At 42.1% G+C, this 20,461-nt stretch overlaps 1 protein-coding gene across 1 annotated transcript in view; it reads left to right on the forward strand.

The window, feature by feature from the left end:
• Positions 1-550: 550 nt before the first annotated feature.
• ARMH4 (armadillo like helical domain containing 4) overlaps positions 551-20,461 on the forward strand; it is a 41,833-nt gene continuing 21,922 nt past the window's right edge. The window contains exons 1-4 of the mRNA XM_039218666.1: positions 551-626; positions 10,049-11,483; positions 16,153-16,407; positions 19,214-19,426. Of these exons, the coding sequence (XP_039074597.1) occupies positions 10,106-11,483; positions 16,153-16,407; positions 19,214-19,426 (1,846 nt within the window). The 5' untranslated portion in view covers positions 551-626; positions 10,049-10,105. The remainder of the gene's footprint in view (positions 627-10,048; positions 11,484-16,152; positions 16,408-19,213; positions 19,427-20,461) is intronic.

The raw sequence follows: 20,461 nt of genomic DNA on the forward strand, positions 1-20,461 counted from the left end.
CTTGGCAGGAGAGTAAGGGCTCAAAAAACTATACGTCTTCTTACTTGGCGCTTGTTGTTAACTCTCTGAGAAGGGAACACTTCGGGGCTACTTTACAAGAGGCTACTTACAGGCATTCCTGAGCCATACAGTTTCCATAAGGAATACACTCCAGCTTCCGACGTGCACCCTTTGCCCTCACCAAGGACCAGAGAAATTCGGGCTCTTCCAGCGAAAACGGTGCCCCGGCCGTAGGCACTAAGTGCTCCCGCAGAAGGCCAGTCTTCGAAGGGGGACAGCAGGGCGGGGGTGGGGGGTGGGGGGCGTCTCCGGCGGGGTCCCAGGAGCCGGACCCACCCGCGCGGCTCGGCTCGGGCCGCCGGAGCCGAGGCCGGGACGTGGGCGCCTAGGGGCGTGAGGCGTCGGCATAGGGTGTCGGTGCCAGCGGAGGCGGGGCGAGCACATCTCCCCGCCGCCCAATCCCCGGCGCTCGTCGCGGCCTCATGAATAGGCAACAAAGCGAAGCGTCCTCCTCCTGGCGTCCCAGACGGCCGAGGGAGCCGCCGCCGCCGCAGGGGCCGCGCCGGGGATGCCCAGCGCGGGCGCCGCCGCTCTCCTCCGCGCGCTGCTCGGCTGAAGGCGCACAGGTGAGCACGGGCCCGGCTCCTGCCGCTCGGGCGGCCGCGCCTGCGGACGGGGCTCCGCGCGGAGCCGGCGCGGGGTCGCCCGGGAGCGCTGCGGTCCTGGGAGCCGGGCAGCCCGGGGCGCGCCGGCCGTGCGCCCAGAGCCCCCACCGCAACGCCGTGCCCCGGCGCGGGGTGCGCGGGGGGCAGGTCGGGGCGCGCTGGGCGCGGCGCGCAGGCCTCGGAGGACTCGCCGCACTCCTCGCTCCAGCCCAGCCTCCCGGCTCCGCACCCGCGCGCGGGCCTTTGTGCTGGCGGGGCTTGCAGGGCTGGCCGCTTTTGTGTGGGCTTTTCTTTCTTCTCTCCGTCCCCTCCCAGCCTCTCGGCGGTGGTAGAGAAGTTCCTGAAGACTCCGATCTGCTCCTTTCAGAGCATCGATCGTTGTGTCCCCGATGCCAATCAGTGTCCAGCAGCCGAGGAGCGAATGGGGGCTGCGGTGGCCACTGGAATGTGTTCTGCTACTTTGCAGAAGACCAACAGTTGAGTATTCAGTGCAGAAATGTCACGGAGCCTCCTTGCTCAGACCCTGACCGGTCCCCCGGGACACGGCAGGGGGATGCTGCTTGGAAAGGTCGCTAAAATGGGAAGAGGGCCTGTGGGATAGACTCGGAGGAGGTCAGGCTCTGCCCGAGACTACAGAATGGCTGGGAGGTTGCCTGGAGGTGCCTAGATATCGAATGTGCCTCCCGGTCAGGGACAGAGCCCGACCTGTATAGATTCCAAACATTTAAGCCCCTGGCTGGTGAGCTGGCTGGAGGTAGCCGCGGGGAACAAAATACAGGACTCTCAAGAGTTTGGAGTTCTCAAAGATGAGACATCTTTGCCTTCCCGAGGCGAGCCCGAGGACCTGCCGGGATCGTGGCACCTCATTTCTGTGCAGAGCAGAGAGGATGCTTTAAAGTGTCCGCATTCTTTCCCTGGAAGTTTTAGTTCGAAACTTAAGGGGGAGCAGGAGTGGTTCACAGAACCATCCATAGAGTTCGGAAGGACTTCTATGGGAAGCAACATGTGTGGTCAGAATTTGCATGCCTCCCCTTCTTTTTTGTGTATTGCCCGGATCACACATGATGCTGTTGAACTCTAAGGAGTATTGTTGAAGCCATGCCTATTTAAAGTCAGTGACTGATTTCTCTGCTCACTTGCCGGCAGAAACCCTCTGTAGCATCTATTGAAAGAAACTCGAAACCGGGGTTAGAATTCACAGTAGCACAGCATTGCTACTTTTACACAGAGTAGAGATTTAAGAGTGATTTGACTTACACATATACCTAAGGTAGAGCTGTTATATTTGTCATAATAATGAACCAAGCACTTATGCAGCAGACTTGATATTGATTGTGTTTGTTCACAAAACTCCCAAGACTCACCAAGTCTAAGGTAGCTACAGCAACAGAGCCAATTAGGGAGATGTGGATTTGTCTTTGTTTTTATGAGAGGCTTCTTATCATTATATTCTGGTATTTCCTGCTAGACCTTTAATATCATAATTTGCTATTACAGAAATGGGTTCAGGCAAAGATAGAACCAAATTGGGAAGATATGCTTACCTGTTGTAGAAAATTTCTACTCTTCAACTAAAGGTGTATGTACGCTTTATTTAGCAGATGTTTGCCTGAAAAGTTGTGTATGGAATTGAATTCTTTGTTCCTTGAATTTTCTTTTCTTATGTAAGGAAGCTGGGCTTAATCTCTGGAGAATGAAAACTCATTCTGTAATTAAGATGTGTGGTCAGTCCTGTTTTTCTATATTGTGTTTACAGACGATCACAAGAAAAGTGTCTGAATCAAGTTTCAGCTTGAAATGTTAGATATTATGTTTATTCCATGAAATGCCTACCTGGGGATTACTTTCTCTTTAAATGCTAGCTAGTACTTAAAGATCTTGTCAAGCAAATGAGGTTTGTAAACCACAGAAAACAGAAATGAAATGTCAAATCCGGGTTGTGGAAGAGAACTGTATGATGGATGGAGAAGAGCTTGCTGACCGAGATGGATTAGGATAGGATTCTGCAACCATCAGGCAATTCCCAGGTCATTTTGTATACATGAAAAGCCGAAGGAGGAGGCTCCATGGAAATATCTGGGGGTGGGGGGTGGGGGGGGTGGAAGGACGTTATGGTTGCTTCAAATTGCTCACATTTCGGTAGTATGAGGGGATTATCTGTCAATATCACACCAGTCTGCCTTAAATTGAATGATACTTAAAACTTTGTCTTCAAACTGTTTTCGTGTCTGTTATCATGTTGTGTCTCGTGTCCCTTTGAAGAAAGCAGAATGAGCATCTTTACCTCCATCTTGCAACAAGGCAACTGAGTTTCAGTGATTTGTTCAAGGTAGAGCTGGAGCTTGGAGCCAGTATTTAAATCTTCAGCTTCTTTTCCCAGGGATAGGGTGATATGCTAGGGGTAGTAAGCACTGACCCCTTCATTTGTCTGCAGTGCTAAATTGCGGAGAACAAAGCTCCTGGGATCAGTGTGTACAACTTAGTGATGGTCTGCAGGGATGGTAAAGCACTTTGCTGGTAGTTGCCAGTGTAACCTTCTTGACCCCAGCTTACTCATCCTCTGCCCTGTCAGCACTGATGCCGTTTACTCCTGGGGAGGCAGGCTTTTCTTTGTGGTTACTCTGTTCTCCCTCCTTCCACTGTGGCCGAACATGCTGCTGAAGGGATCCTCTGAGAGTCCAGCTACTTAACGGATAGTGAAGGATGATGAGGTCCAGATGATCTTAAAGCCAATATATTAGGCCAATGACAATTGTCAATAGCGAGTGAGTCAGAAATGGGGGTGCTGTAATGCCATGTGCCACAGCTGGGTCAATAGGGTCGGAATCTTGATAAGCATGTCCTTAGACAAATTAAATAGCATTGGCGAATGAACCTTAAGGATTAAAAAGGTAAGACACTGACAAATTAATTATTGAGGATCAGAGAGAGTACAAAATGAAATTAAGACACAAACAAAAGAGGAAAAGAGTTTTCCTTTTCCCCTCATCAGTCAAAGAATCACTAATTGGTTTTTATTTTTATTTTTAATTTATTTTTTAGGTTTACTTATTTTGAGAGAGAGAGAGAAAGAGAGAGAGAGCACGCAAGAGCAAGTGGGGGAAGGGCAGAGGGAGAGGATCCCAAGCAGGCTCCGTGCAATGCTGTCAGCACAGGGCTGGATGCAGACTCAATCTCACTAGCCATGAGATCATGACCTTGAGCTGAAACCAAGAATCCGATGCTTAACTGACTGCACTACCCAGGCATCCCACTAACAGGTTTTTAAAAGATGAGATGATAATTGGGAAGCAGGTCAACCTGAAGCTCTGAGACTTGTCACATATAACTGCTGATCTATTTCTTTTTTCTTTTTTTTTTAATTTTTAATGTTTTATTTAATTCTGAGAGAGAGACAGTGTGAGCGGGGGAGGGGCAGAGAGAAAGGGAGATACAGAATCTGAAGCAGGCTCCAGGCTCTGAGCTAGTTGTCAGCACAGAGCCTGATGCAGGGCTCGAACCTATGAACCGTGAGAGCATGACCTGAGCCTAAGTCGGATGCTTAACTGACTGAGCCCCCAGGCGCCCCTGATCTATTTCTTTAATGCAATAAACTCTGAAAACCTAAAATATAGCGGAAATGAGAATACAGGTAATTATTACTATTATTAAAATGATACATTGAATAAAATACACAATTGATACAAATGATATAAAATACACAATTAGACATGGATAGACCATGAAATGTCATTGAAAATCTTGCAGTATAAAATGAAGACTCTGAGCATTCTTTTTCACATTCTTGAACAGTTATTTATATTTTCTTCATTACAGCAAATGTTTATCGAACACCTCCTCTCCATGCCTACTATTATTAGTAATTATACAGCAAACAAAGGAAGCTAAAACACCAGTGTTTGCATGCAAAGGACAGAATCTCATTTGAGGCGGTAAGACTTATAGATGTGATGATTTGTGCCAGAGAAGTTGGAAGAAGAATGGGAAGAGATTGGGCCAGGCATTTTCGTGACAGCAGTTAGTAAACAGGATGTGGGCTGGGGGCCAGGGTTTGGATACCTGGGTAGGGAAGGAGGGAGTGTTCAGGCTAGTGCAGTGTGGTGAGCAAAACTTAGGAACCTGGAATGAGGTGGCACGTAAGAGGGCAACGTACTCAGGTGGTGATGGTTTGTAGGGTTGTTAGTGGTGTGGGGTTGTCTTATAGATAGGGCGTTTGATGGTTGTAAGCTTGGTGACATTAAAGGATGTGTTTGGCAAAGTTGGGGGGGCAACATGAAGTCAGAATTCACAAGTTCAGAAACTGGCATGCTCACATAGGCAGGTTAATTGTCTTCTGTAAGCCTGTTGCTTTGTTAGCTAACAAAAATGGAGATAATGATAGATCCTATCTCATTAGGTTGTTGTTAGGATTAAATAAGGTAAGTTACATAAGGCACTCACAACACCTGGCACATAGCATCCTCCAAATGGTGGCCATTTTTGATTGGTTATTGTCATTTTTGTTGTTTAGAATAAACCATCTGGATTGTGTGAAATGGATTGGAGAGGAGAGAGTCTGAACAGGATCATCAGTTGAAAGGCAATTAAGATAATAACAATCCAGTGAGGTGATGACAAGGACAATTCCAAGAGACATTATGGGGAAAGGATCCACAGAAGTTGTGAAATCTAGAATACAGAGAAGAGTTCGGGATGACACCAAAGGTTAGGTGAAGAAGATGGTGCGTTTGAGGTGGCATCCAAGTATCTTCTCAGAGACAGTGAAAATCTAAGCTTTCTTCCCCAAACCCTATACCAGCTATTTATGGTATTTGTGTTTATCTCAAGAAAAGGAAAATATCAGGCAGATTGTCACCGTTTTTTGGGGGCATTCTCTATAGGCCTCCTGTGTCTTGACTACTCTTAGGGCAGAGCTCAGGATCCTTATGTGTTATACATGGAACTCCATTTCTTTTGGGAAAAAAAAAAGTAGCTTTGTCACTGATGAGAATGTTTTAACATGCTGGTTCCCTTTTGTGTCTACATTTTGCTAACACGCTAAAAAATAGCAGTATACATTTTAGTTGGAAAAAGTGTTGAACAAGTGTCTTAAAAAAATCCTGGTTATTAAATCTAACAAGATGGCTAAATCTGTATTTCCTTATGTCGCCTTTCATTTGTCTTTGTAACTTGAACGCGCCTAGACTTGACAAAGAAACAGATTCTGGGCTGGATCTATTTAAGACTGTCAAAGACAATGGTTGACAGAACAGCTTATCTGCCCACTGGTGGCAGAAATGCAGTAAATTGTTCAGCGGACCCACCAAGCCATTAGGATACCTCAATAGCAAATGATAGACAAAGTGTTAACTGATTTGCTCTGAAAGGCATGCTTTTTAAGCTATTAGAAGCCAATATCCACTATCAGCAATTTGGTTAGAGTTTATTTACCAATTAATTTGCACTGATGGATATAGTGGAAAGAACGCAGAGCTACCATGGTGTGAAAGAAAAGTTAGAGAAATATTCTTTTGTATGTTAAATGCTCTTAGATTGAGTTCATTTAAGATAATTAAGATACAAAGTATTAATTAGCAATGAAATTTGCCCACCCTCCCCTTCCCCAACAGAGTAGGCTATAGACATTCCTCTGTTCAGTCAATAGTTACTGAGCAGTTCCTCGATGTCAGGCACTTTGCCAGGGAGGGGATGAGTGTCGAGGAAAAAAAGAAAAGGCCTATATATAGCCTTCAAAATATGATCACAGATGATTATTTGGTTTTGGAAATATTGCCATTGAGCTGACAATGGTCTGCCTTTCCTTATTTATTCTCCAATGTCACGAAGCTCTCAGTGGGGGACACCAAACTCATGGGAGTGGCTCCGTGAACTTGTACTGTGCTTTGAAAGATGGAGAAAAACCTGGAACTTGAAGGTCATTTACCAATTTATCTGAGTTGTAGACATGTTCCCTGCTGTCTTTCTTATAGGCTGTCTTTTCTGCTTCTTTTAAAGTTCAGGCATCGCTTTGAATAGTGGGGAGAAGGAACATATGCCTGCAATAGAGCGACATAGAATAGGCTTGCAGTTCACCCCCATTTTTTCTGTAGTTGGATTTAGAAAGCAGGTGGCTGACACTTAATTACAGAAGGAAAGTCTTTTAGAGCAATGGCAGAATTCCCTTCACACAAAAACTCTACAGCTCAAGATCTAGCTGGAAATAAAACCTTGAAGGAAAATTCTGTTTGGGAAAGGCAATTGAGGCTATATTGAATCTTTATGGTTTGATTCCCCAAATCTGACTTGTTTATAAAATTCTCCTCTCAGTCTGCATGACTCCATAACATATAAATAAAATGTGAAACATCCATCCAGGCATCAGAGTGCCGTGCCTACCTGATGGCTCAGTTGTTGGAACCTGAAAACACTTGCATTAATTCTGTGCCCTATAGATAAAATATGAAAATGGATTCGTGGAGGTAGAAGGATTTACAAGATTAGTTTGTTTCACTCCTCATTTTGTCGAAGGAAAAACTGAGGCCGTTTGTACAATATCCCATAGTAACAAGAAAACCAAGATTCAGGAATTTTCTTTCTGATTCCAGTCCATGTCCCTCTAAATCATTCACGATGGCCTGTTTTTCTCAAGTGTTTATCCAGAAGCATGGGATCATGTAGACCAAGTTTTCAGGCCACACCCTGCATTGTCTCAGATGGTTAGTAAGATTTCACTGAATGGGAAAAACATTTGTTTAGGAAAGGGCAGCTCTCTGAATAGATCGGGGAGTTCTATAGCTTTTACGTATGTTATGTATGTTTCATAGTTCAAGTTGAACAAAGATGTAGTTACATCATCTGTGAACATTCTTGTTTTACGGCCCTTCTGCTTTTGTCTCAAGGGAGGCATATTACCAAATTTGTTACCTGGCTATGACGTGGGATTCTTTATGGGTCGTCTAGAGTATGATGATAACGAATGTCCAGAATGTTGACATGCCATGGCACATGCTCTTCCCTCTTTTTCAAATATCTTTCCCATAATCTCTCCTTTTAAAATGCCACTAGCGGGGCGCCTGGGTGGCTTAGTCGGTTAAGCGTCCGACTTTCTCTTAGGTCGTGATCTTGCGGTTTGTGGGTTTGAGCCCCGCGTCGGGCTCTGTGCTGACTGCCAGCTCAGAGCCTGAAGCCTGTTTCAGTCTGTGACTCCCTCTCTCTCTCTGACCCTCCCCTGCTCACGCTGTTTCTCTGTCTCTCTCCTAGAAATAAATAAAACACAAAAAAATAAAATAAAATGACACTAGCTACCTGTATCTAATTTAATATTTAAATAAATTGTTACAGACTCTCATCCCACATATGGGGGGAACTACCATCCCTCTCACTATCTCTGAAGCTTCTTTAGGGGGTGTGGTAACTTGTATTTCTCCTCGTCACCTCTGGCTTCAGTTTCCTTCTGTTGCTAAGTTTATGTTCCTTGATTTGTACTTTTCCTTTTCTGCACATGGCACCTCATGACATCTTCTGACGCTTATAGTCTCCCAAAGTCCCGTGGATTCAAGATTTCCATGTGACCAATTGTCCCTAACTTGGTGGCAGTAAATGCTTATAATTTCATCCCACTTCTGTGCATTAGGAATTTGGGAGTAGCTTAGCTGGCTGGTTCTGGCTCAGGGTCTCTTAAGCAGTTATGGTCAAGATGCTGCAATTGTCTGAAGGCTTGACTGGGGCTGGAAGATGACTTCAAAGGTGACACATTCATGCGGTGCTGCTGGTTTGGCAGGAAGCCTCAGCTCCAAATCTAGGGATTCCTCTTTCTTCATGTAGAAAAATTCAGCCTTCTTTTTCCTGTTCAGATGTCTAGGTCATGCTCTCAGGACTTGACCTTTTCATGGTCTCAAAAAGACCTAGAGACGAAACAGAGAAGCTTTGAGCTTCTTAAGGGGAGAAGGACCTACGAAAACTTAATTTTTATATTTTATGTGTGTACATCCTGTGCCTAGCCCAAATAGTTTAATGATTATACATGAAAGCAAGAAAAAAATCTAACTTTTATAAAAATTACGTTTTTGTTTTTGTTTTTGTTTTTTTAGGATTTTCATGCTTAGGTTTAATTTTCTAGAACATCTATAGCATCTGAAAGATTTCTAATGATGGGAAAAGAAAGAGCCCAAACAGCAAAGTAGGTTAAAAAAAAAAGAACTAAAACTCATAAATTTGGGGGGAAAATTCATAGTTTTGCTATAGTTTTAGTTTTAATGAGAGTGTGAGTAGTTTTTTAAAAAAATGCAATAAATCTTAATCAAATGATAATGTGTATTCAGTAAAGATTGCTAATTTAAAATGTTTTGTCCTCTTAAGTTTTTTTTCCCTAAAAACACGAATCTGCATTAACTCTTTTACCCTTTCTACTCCTTAATTTTAAAAAAATTTTTTAAATGTTTATTTTTGAGACACCAAGAGACAGAGTGTGAGCGGGGGAGGGGCAGAGAGACAGGGAGTTCTAAGCAGGCTCCAGGCTTTGAGCTGTCAGCACAGAACCCGAGGCCGGGCTCAAACTCACAAACTGTGAGATCATGACCTGAGCCAAAGTTGGACGCTTAACCGACTAAGCCCCCCGGGGGTCCCTCTACTCCTTAAAATTTGAAACATCAAGGGCATCAAGGGTTTGCCTATAATTCTTATAGTTGTTACAGAGAAAAATCAGTTAAGTGTTTTAAAGAGAAATTTTAATTGAAAGTCATTTATATATTTAAAAAAACCTCTTTTTCCAAGCTTATTTATTTATTTTGAGAGAAGAGAACAAGCCGGGGAGGGGCAAAGGATCTGAAGTGGGCTTAAACCCACAAACTATGGGATTATGACCTGAGATGTAGTCAGACACTTAACTGACTGAGCCACCCAGGTGTCCCTACTTAAAAAACTCTTGAATGTAACTGGTATTCAGTATTTTATGATGACGTCTTATAAGTGTTAAACCATACTTGAAAGGTTCTCTGAACGTAATATAAGTAAATGTAAGATTTGCTTTCTGTTATCTTAGACCTACTGCCATTTCGGTAGTCATTTGCGTACATGATTAACAGAGGAATTTGGGGAGAATTTTGCAAATGGGACTTCAAGGGTAATTTTTTTTCAAATAGATATTTAAGAAACAAAGAACTTAGTCCTTGAACTATATGTACCTTTTCAAGAGAGCTTCAAGTTAAATCAGCTGCAAAATTCAGCAGGGAAAAATGAACTGGGTTATTCATGTCCCAAAGGTACAAGGAAATAGAACAGCCGTCTCTTGCACACCATCTCTGAGCACCAAGTCAAGGAGATTATTTTACTTATGGTTTAACTTAAAGGGACTTATTTACAAAACACGTTTACATGACAGTTTGATGTGCTTTATTTTTCTGCAGGACTCAATTACTGGAATTGACAACTCTGCCGATTTATGTGCACATTTCTCTTCCACTATGAGCAGACCAATTGTATTGCACATTTGTCTGGCATTCTGTGGCCTTCTAATTCTCAACTTTGCCACGCAATGCGTGGCCTTCCCCACAATAGGAAGAAGGGAGATAGCACGTGGCCATGCAGAAACAGGGCAGCTGGAGAGGATGAACACAGATGACCCAGAAAATGACTCTATTACTTCAAAGTGCACTCCCCAGTTGGTGGTCTCAGAAGAGCCAATGATAGCATTAGCGGAGCCATCAGCAACGTCATTAAATAAAGTATTTCCTATTAACAAAGAAGCTCATCCAATAGGAGCTGGGCTCACGCAGCCTAATAGCCCCGGCATTTACTCTGCTACTGAGTCAGTGGTCCCTGTGGAGGAGGAAGTGTTTGGTTCCAGCCAGCCAGAGGGAGTGTCTCCTGAAAGCCCACTCTCCAAGGCCCTGCTAACCAACCCTACTGCTGCAACTGCTCCTCCGAATATGGACGAGAAGGAGGAACCGTTCAGTAGTACCATCATTCAGCCCACTGTGGAAGGGACCACAGAAGCAACGCAGGGTTTTCTGAAGCATGTGGATCATCAGTTGTTTGCAACTGAAAGTCAGGAAAGCGTTAGTCTGGGACATTTACCTTCCTCTGATGTGAATACTAAAGAAATGCTGACCACCAATTCAAGGACTGAGAAGTTTGAAGCAGACCCAGAACACACGGCAACTTTTTTTCCAGGTGCTGAGCCCACAGCAGGCATGGTGCCTGGAAGCCCCATGCCCGATAGGGAGGAGCCTTTGCAGATGACAGCTGATCATACCCAGACTACAGTCACCAAGCACTGGCTCACGACCTCTGAGGATACCCTGAGTGTTGAGCCAGAAACTGACAGGCTGCTGGGAGCCCCAGGAGTCACAGTGAGTGTCAGCACTGCCGTTCCAGCCACCTCTGTCATAAGTGATGAGTGGGATGACACTAAATTAGAGAGTGTAAGCCAGATAAATGTCCCAAGGCTTGGAGACAATATAGAGACACAAGTGGCAATGGAAACGTCTCAGACAGCCCTAGTACCAGATAATGATGCAATGGAAGGTGTGGAAGAGGGTGAACCTTTGACAGAGGTTGCAGGTGTGGCTCTGGGGCTGCCGGAAGGGGAAGCCCACATGGGGACAGCCCTGCTAATGGCACATGGGGAGGAGCGATCATCTGCCTTCACCGATCAAAGTTCCTTTACTCCTACAAGTCTGATGGAAGATATGAAAGTCTCTGTTGTAAACCTCTTCCAAGATACTGCAGACTTCATGGAGGCCACTAAGGAAAATGATGCTATGTTTTTCATAGAGACCACTGTCTCCATCTCGGAATATGAATCTGAGGCGCATCAACTATTGGGCAATACCTTGAAAGGTAAAAGAAAGAAAGAGAAAAAATAAAGTTGGTTTGATTTGGAATATTTTGATTTGATTTGATTATTTTTTAAAACTGATATAATGGATACATAGCATTGTATTAGTTTTAGATCTCATTTTATGTTTTCTATAAAATTTTCCATATTTTTATTATGCATTTCATATCTGTATTTCATATCCATAGATATAACATCTTTCACTCGCAATATTTTTTTTTCGCCAACAACTTAAAACATATTTATTTATTTATTTTTTACAAATAGTTTATTGTCAAATTAGTTTCCACATAACACTCAGTGCTCATCCCCAAAGTGCCCTCCTCCATGCCCATCCCCCCTCCCCCCACATCCATCAGTCCTCAGTTTTTGTCAGCATTCAAGAGTCTCTCATGGTTTGCCTCTCTCCCTTTCCCCCACCATTTCCCCCCTTCTTCTCCCCCTTGTTCCTCCGTCAAGTTCCTCCTAATCCTCCTATACGTGCAGACATATAATATTTGTCCATCTCTGCCTGACTTATTTCGCTCAGCGTAACACCCTCAAGGTCCATCCATGTTGCTACACATGGCCAGATTTCATTCTTTCTCATTCACTTGCAATATTTTTAATTTGTGCTCTCCTTCATTCTTTTCTCAATATGATCAGCCTAAGTATTTCTCAAGTTTGTTGCTTTTTTTTTTTTTACAAATAGTTTATTGTCAAGTTAGTTTCCACATAACACCCAGTGCTCATCCCCACAAGTGCCCTCCTCCATGCCCATCCCCTCCCCTGTTTTTTTTTTAAGTGAGACTTTAGAAGTTATTCAAGTTTTGATGGAAAGCAAAAGCAAACAAATACAAAATGTATTTTATGTAAAAATTACACTCAGATACAATCTCTGCATGGAGGTGATGGTATTCAACAGGAAGCAATTGGTCCCCACCCCTATCATTTGGCAATTTTGAAGACATTTTTGATTGTCATAAACAGATGGGTGACAGGATATCTGGTGGGTCAAACAGGCTGCTTACCATCCTACAGCATGTAGGAGAGCCCCCCAACCACAAAGTTTTTTCTGAGCCAAAGTGTCAGTAGTGCTGAGAAACTCTAAAATAGACTGACAGTTTTCAAACATGTCATTATGAGAATGCATAGCTATTCAGGAAAATGTTAAAGAATTAGCTATATGTATAAAGGTATAATAAATATATAGGATACTTATTAACATGTTGGTGTAAAAAATACTCACGTCCCTGATATTTCTTACCAAAAGCTTTCCGTAATATTGATCTTCTAGTATTAACCATCTGAGTTCTTTGATTTTGTTTTCCCAAAAAGAAATTAATCTAGAAATAAGAAAAAACCCCAATACTGCTGAATTCTCTCCTGCTGACTTGATACTGCACTACTTCCTCTTGGCCTTAATATCTGTGAATGCTATGAGCTGACGAGCCTTACATTTGTTGCTGGCAGATAATATTTTTCTTTTATTATGTGTAGTTGGTCAGATAACAGCGTGAGGAAAGATAGACTTAGTATGCTCATTCCAAATGATTTTGGAATATGTTCATCTTGTTACTTCAGCTAATTAGCCTAATGGAAATTTCAAATTAGTAATATGTTTTATAAAGTGTTGAGATTGAATTAAAATGGTAAGATTGAATTTAACATGTCCCGTTCATCTTTTAAAGACTGAAGGACTTAGTATACTGTAAGTTTTCATAGAAACTTCCAGAAAATGTTTTGTTAAGTTGATTGTTAAATTCCACTGAGAGAGTTGGGTCTCTATAACCATGAAGATATTGGATGTGACTGAATAAGAAGTTTACTTCTGGGGTGCCTGGGTGGCTCAATCGGTTGGGTGTCCGACTTGGGATCAGGGCATAATCTCACACCTTGTGAGTTCGAGCCCCACGTCAGACTCTGTGCTGACAGCTCAGAGCCTGGAGCCTGCTTTGGATTCTGTGTCTCCCTCTTTCTCTGCCCCTCACCCGCTCATGCCCTGTCTCTCTCTCTCTCTCTCTCTCTCAAAAATAAATATTTTTAAAAAATTTTTTTAAAAGTTTATTTTGATTTTCCATTACAGTTTAAGATATTCCTGGAGCATTAAGTCATATAGTTCCAGATTATTCATTGCATAATTGAATCTCTGATACTTCTGTATTAGAATTGCATAGCTTGTATTAATACAGACTAAAAAGTAAAATGAATTTGATGATTATCTTTATTATTTCGATTATTGAATATGCTCCTTACTGAGTCATAATTGTCTCACTTAACCACAGTATCTTTTAAAAAAGAAGTTTGTGTGTTTGTTTATTTATTTATTTATTTATTTATTTATTTTTAGTAATCTCTATACCCAATGTGGGGTTTGAACTCACGAACCTGGAGCATATTTCAGATTCTGTGTCTCCTTCTCTCTCTCTGCCCTTCTCCTGCTCTCTCTCAAAAATAAATAAACATTTAAAAAAAAAAAGTCCAAACTGAATGAGGACCAAGCAAAGGAACTACTTAGACTGAAAATAAAATGTACAAACATTATTTTAAAGCAAATAAATTGTTTCCAAGGAAAAGTATTTTTAAGTAGTAGGAAATGCCATCATGTCATTAATAAAAACTTTGAGAAAACGTTTTCAGCTATCCCTAGGATGTTATTTTTCATGGTATAACTTACTGGTCTTGCTAATATGCTCTGTATCTAGAATTAGTATTTTGGAAAAGAGAGACAATAGGGTCTTTTAAAAATTACATTTTAACAGTGGCTCAGTATTGGAAATTTCCAGTATTGCCCTTCCCTAAGAAGGGAGCAAATATTGACCCTCATAAATAGTCTTTTTTTTATTATTGTTTATTTTTTTTTGAGAGAAAGAGACAAACAGAGCATGAGCAGGGGAGGGGCAGAGAGAGAGGGAGACACAGAATCCAAACCAGGCTCCAGGCTCTGAGCTGTCAGCACAGAGCCCAACATGGGGCCCAAGCTCATGAGCCGTGAGATCATGACCTGAGCCAAAGTCACCGCTTAACCGACGGAGCTACCCAGGTGCCCCCACTCATAAAGAGTCTTTATAATGTGCTTGAGGGGATTATAATGTTGTAAAGAAAATGGACCTATAATGCTGAAAAGAAAATAGACCCACAGGAGGTCTTTTTCATTCTCTTTTACGACTTAAAAGAATTTTTTTTAACGTTTTATTTATTTTTGAGAGAGAGATAGAGACAGCATGAGCAGGGGAGGGTTAGAGAGAGAGGGAGACACAGAATCCGAAGACAGGCTCCAGGCTCTGAGCTAGCTGTCAGCTCAAACCCACGAACTGTGAGATCATGACCCGAGCTGAAGTAGGATGCTTAACCGACTGAGCCACCCAGGCGCCCCTCATTCTCTTTTATGACTTAAAAGCAAATGCAGATTTTCTACAGATTTGGACTTCAAGTCATTCCTTGCGCAATAGCAGGGTTTTCTTCTTGCTCAGGGCTCAAAAATACTCTGTTGTAGGGGTGTGTATGTGTGTGTGTGTGTGTGTGTGTGTGTGTGTGTGTATATCTCATATCTTTATCCTTTCATCCCTTGCCACTGACAGGGAAACTTAGCACAGCAGTTAAGAACACTAACTATGTAGCTTCTCTCAACCTAAGTAGTTTGTAAAGTGGGATAATAATAGCTGACATATCGGAATATGTGCTAAGTTTTTACATGTATTATCTAATTTAATCTTGGTAACAACTCTATGAGATAGATACTACTATTATTTCCAATTTACAGCTGAGGAAACTCAAGGCCCAGAGATGCTAAGGAATTTGTTTAAGGTCACACAGCTAGTAGAGGATGAGCCGGAGTTCAGACCCAGGCAAATTGACTCTAAAGCTTTCATTCATGGCCGCTATGATGTATGGCTTCCATGGAATGATATTAGTATCTACCACTCCTTTGTGCATTTTGGCAGATGAAATAAAATAACACTCATCATGTACTTAACAGTGCATATATGTAGCATATAATAGAAACTACATAAACATTAGTTACTGTAATTATTATTCCTTGATTCAAAATGCTAACTTCCCTTTTCCCCCATCAGAAATGCAAATGCAAAAATTAATATATATAAATGCTTCTGAGAACTTTTGAATATAACTTAGTTCTGTATAATTTGTTTCTTAACAGACTGGTTACGTTGATATTCATAAAAGGGAGCTCAGCCGTTGATCTTCCTAGTCTGTTTTGTCTTTCAGTGTATGTTTTTTATGTTAACTTATATATCTCGGTCTCAGATTGACTCATTGCTCCTGAAAGCAGCAGCACTGAAAACGTTTATTTACTGGCTTTTTTTTTTAAATATTTTTATTTATTTCTAGGAGAGAGAGAGACAGCGTGAGCAGGGGAGGGTCAGAGAGAGAGGGAGACACAGACTGAAACAGGTTCCAGGCTCTGAGCTGGCAGTCAGCACAGAGCCCGACGCGGGGCTCGAACCCACGAACCGCGAGATCATGACCTAAGCGAAAGTCGGACGCTTAACCGACTAAGCCACCCAGGCGCCCCTATTTACTGGCATTTTGTATCTGAGCGATCCATTTGCTCTCTCATACTCTGAAATAGCTATCTTCTTCTTTTTTTTCCAGTTTATTAATTATAGAGTGACTTTTTAAGGTATAGGGAATTTGTCTATTTTAAAATGTTGTTTCCCCCCTTTTAAGACATCATCACTCAAGAGATGACAACAGTGGTTCAGGAAGCAGAAGCCACCTTATCGTTAGTGACACAGGAGCAGCAGGTTTCTACCCTCGAGGTTACCAGAGAAAATGGTAAGACCGAGGAAGGAAAAGAGCCCTTCTCTGCCACATCTGGTGCTCCTGCCGTTACTCAGCTGTCGAGGAGATGGGAGCCTCTGGCCACTACGCTTTCAACCACAGCCGTGCCTCTGTCTTTTGAAGTTACTTCTGCTCTGGAAGGTCTGTAAGGGAGGGAATTGGACTCAGAATTTTGAGGGTGGGTCTTTTCTGGCTTATAAGGAATGGGATGAGGGAGGCAGATATAACCCCATCGGCCTCCACTCACCTGGAGAGTGAACAGAAAATGCAAGTGAACGCACTGTTATCTGGGGAGATGTGGCAAAGCCTGAAAGGATGAGGGGCTAGTTTCCAAAGCAAAGTCTCCTGGTGGCTCATCACTGGGGCCTGTGAAGGCGAGACTTCCTGAGAACTCCCTCCTTGTTTCTGAGAACTCCCTCCTTGTTTGACAGCTCTGGCTGCTAGGAGCCAGGGGGTGAAGTGAAAACAGTGAGGACCAGAGTTTGAATCCCAGCTTTGGCCCTCACTAGTGTTGTGGTCTCAAGCAGGTTTCTTAATGTCTCTAACCCTGGTTTGTGCATCTCTAAATAATGCCTACCTATCTTAAAATTTTTTTTTTAATTTTTTAATGTTTTATTTATTTCTAGGAGTGAGAGAGAGAGAGAGACAGCGTGAGCAGGGGAGGGTCAGAGAGAGAGGGAGTCACAGACTCTGAAACAGGCTCCAGGCTCTGAGCTGGCAGTCAGCACAGAGCCCGACGCGGGGCTCGAACCCACGAACCGCGAGATCAAGACCTAAGCGAAAGACGGACGCTAAACCGACTAAGCCACCCAGGCGCCCCTTAAAAAATTTTTTTAGTGTTTATTTATTTTTGGAAGAAAGAGAGACAGAGCATGAGCAGGTGATGGGCAGAGAAAGAGAGAGGGAGACAAAGAATTCAAAGCAGGCTCCAGGCTCTGAGCTGTCAGCACAGAGCCCGATGTGGGGCTCAAACTCATGAACTGTGAGATCATGACCTGTGCTGAAGTCGGACGCTTAACTGACTGAGCCACTCAGGTGCCCCTGCCGTCCTATCTTATATTTATTTTATTTTATTTTTAAGCTTATTTTTTATTTTGAGAGAGAGACAGTGCATGTGTGCAAGCAGGGGAGAGGCAGAGAAAGAGAGAGAGGGAGAGAGAAAAGCCCAAGCAGGCTCCATGCTTAGCAAGGAGACCATGACCTGAGCCAAAATCAAAAGTCAGTCATTCAACTGAGCCACCCAGGCGCCCCATGCCTACCCATCTTAGAGGTTATTTTAAGGATTTGAAATACTGTATACAAAGTGATTTCTATAAAGGAGACCTTCAAATGCTCTGATATCTTAAGGACAGCAAAATTTTCAAATCTTGGTGATCCTCAGAATTGCTTGGGGATTATAAAAATTATAATTATTTATGTTTGGACCTCATGTCTTTGTCTTATTATTTGTTGGTTAAGCAGATAGGCTTTATTTATTAACTGAGTTGTTTTTTTAATAATGTAATAAATATCTCCTAATCCTACCTCTCCAAAAAACCCATAGGGCCTGGCCAGTAACTTCCATGTAATCCCACCTCAGCTTTTCCCTCCTCTGACTGGTAACTCTCATCCTGAATCTTGTGTTCCTCATTTCCTTGACCTCCTTTTCATTTAGTTTAAGCAAATACATAAAATTATGCATTTAAAAATTTCACTATTTTTTAACTTTATAAAAACAGTATGGTGCTGCAGATAACCTTTTGGGGACTTGTTTTACTTAATATTCTATGGCTAAGATTCCCTTAATGCGATTCTTTGTTTTGACTGTTTATAATATTCCATTATGAAAATGGACCACAGTTTATGCATCTAATCTTTATCCAGTCTCTTCTAGCAATTTGCATTTGGGTCATTTCCAGGTTTGGCTGTTGTGAACACTGATTGCTGCCATATGCATATTCTCTTGCATATTCTCCATTGTTACATGTGCTGGAGTTTCTCTTGGTTATACACCAAAGAACTGAATTGCTGGGCTGTAGGTATGAATGTTCAACTTCAGGGGGCAATGCCTAACTCTTTTCCAAAGTCGTTGCACCAATGTATACTCCCAACAGCCATGTATGTGAGAGTCTGTGAATCCATATCCTGGAAGTTTAAAAAAAAAAAGTTGCTCTGTCTTCACTACCAAGGAGATTCAGGTTCAGTAAGTTGGGATATGTGGAAAGCATGACAATCGATTTTTAAAAAATGACCTCAGAGATCCTGATGATCTACCAGATGTGCAAAATAATACTATTCAAGGGTTTTTTTTTTATATAGGGGAAAACCTGGAGCTAAACCTTGAGCATATTCTAGACACAGATACTCTTACTCTTTGACTTGATTTTTAAAAGTAGTTCTTGGCATATATTTTAATAATTTTTAAAACATATTTCATTAATGTTTATTTACTTATTTTTGAGAGAGAGTGTGAGTGAAGAAAGGGCAGAGAGAGAAGACAGAGAATCCTAAGCAGGCTCTACGCTGTCCACACAGAGCCCCAGGGCTCGAACTCATGAACTGTGAGATCATGACCTCAGCTGAAACCAAGAGTTAGATGCTTAACCAACTGAACCACCCACAGACCCCTAATAATTTTTTGTTAAATTTCCTATCTTTGGTAGGAAATTATCTAAAATCTTGCAAAATCCGTAGTATTGTCAATAGAATAAGTGAGGTATTAAAATTTTAAAAGGAAGTTCTGATTTGAGAACTTTTTCTCAATACATTTTCCTGGACGGTAAAGCGTTTGCCTTGCATAGCTGGACTGATGCATATGGGAAGAGAGGGCTTGTCTAAGTGCCAAATTTATTGTATATAAGGTACTGGTTTCATGAATCACTTCTTGCTTCAAAAGAAAAAAAATACATGTATACATTTCCCCCTAATGATCATCTTTGGGTCAGGTCCTCTCTCTTGTGTTTGACAGATCTAATGGACACCATCACAGAGCCAAATGAGGAATTGTTCACACCACTTCTGGGCTCTCCAGTGACTCCCCCTGGAATATTGGAGGAAGCACCCAGCGTTTTCCCAGCACTTTCTGATTTCGAGGCATCCTCTGAGACAAGAACCATTGTTCCATCCAGTAGCTATGTTAATACAGCCGCCTCATTTGGCCTGGAACAGCTTGAATCTGAAGGTACCCATACTTTGAAGAGAATCTATTCTGGGCCTGATTGAGTCACTGAGCAAATGTTGTCTTGAGAAAAGGTTAAGGAGAATGTAGTCCATCTACAGTGTAGATCATGGGTCAGTCAACCACGGCCTGGCCAATTCCAACCTGCCATCTGTTTTTGTATGATCTGCATGTTAAGAATGATCTTTACATTTTTAAATGATTGAAAAAAACATTAAAAGAAGAGTAACATTTTGTGACATGTGAAAGTTAAATAAAATTCAAATTTCAGTATTCCTAAATATTGGGACCTAGCTACACTTGCTCATTTACATGTTGTCTGTGGCTACTTCTGTGCCAGGTTAGCAGGGTTGAGTAGTTGTTACAGAGACTGAATGCCCACAAAGTGTAAAACATTTGTGATATGGCCCTTTACTGAAAAAGCCTGCTAGCCCCTTGTCTAGATCAATAGTTCTTAACTGTAAATGAACATTAGGATTGCTTGGGGGAGCTTTAGGGTTTAAAAAATCCTAATGCCTGATTCCTCCCAGTGGATTCTGATTCAACTGGTATAGGATGCGATCTGTTATACACATTTTTAAAGAGTGCTTTAGATTTAAATCTTCAGGCTGGATTGAGGATACTGGTGTAAATGGAGAATTCAAGTTTCCCCACCAGATTTTCCTAGGTGGATGTTTTAATGTGGATTGTATTTTCACAGCACTGCTCTGGCTGTTAGTGCTGGATTTTTCTTCTTTATGAACATCTCTGGGATGTTCAAAGGATGTTGTACTGTTTGGTGATGGGTAGTCTCTTTACCTATTAAGACTGAGAAATTCATGCCAAATTATACTTTCCAAGACACTGGCTTTGAGTGTGAAAAGGATGCTTGGAGCACAGCTTCACATTCACAAATAAGAAGATTGGAAATACGATGAGAGGTCATTTAATTGATCAGGATTTTGGCAGGTGAACAGCTTTTAGTTGAAAGTGCAGAATATCCAGAGGTCTGTAATGCTGAGTTTCTCATCTGACAACAGGTAAGCTTTTGGGCACTAA

This window comes from Hyaena hyaena, unplaced genomic scaffold (assembly GCF_003009895.1).
Source record: "Hyaena hyaena isolate Hyena2069 unplaced genomic scaffold, ASM300989v1 scaffold_770, whole genome shotgun sequence".
Classification (NCBI taxonomy): domain Eukaryota; kingdom Metazoa; phylum Chordata; class Mammalia; order Carnivora; family Hyaenidae; genus Hyaena; species Hyaena hyaena.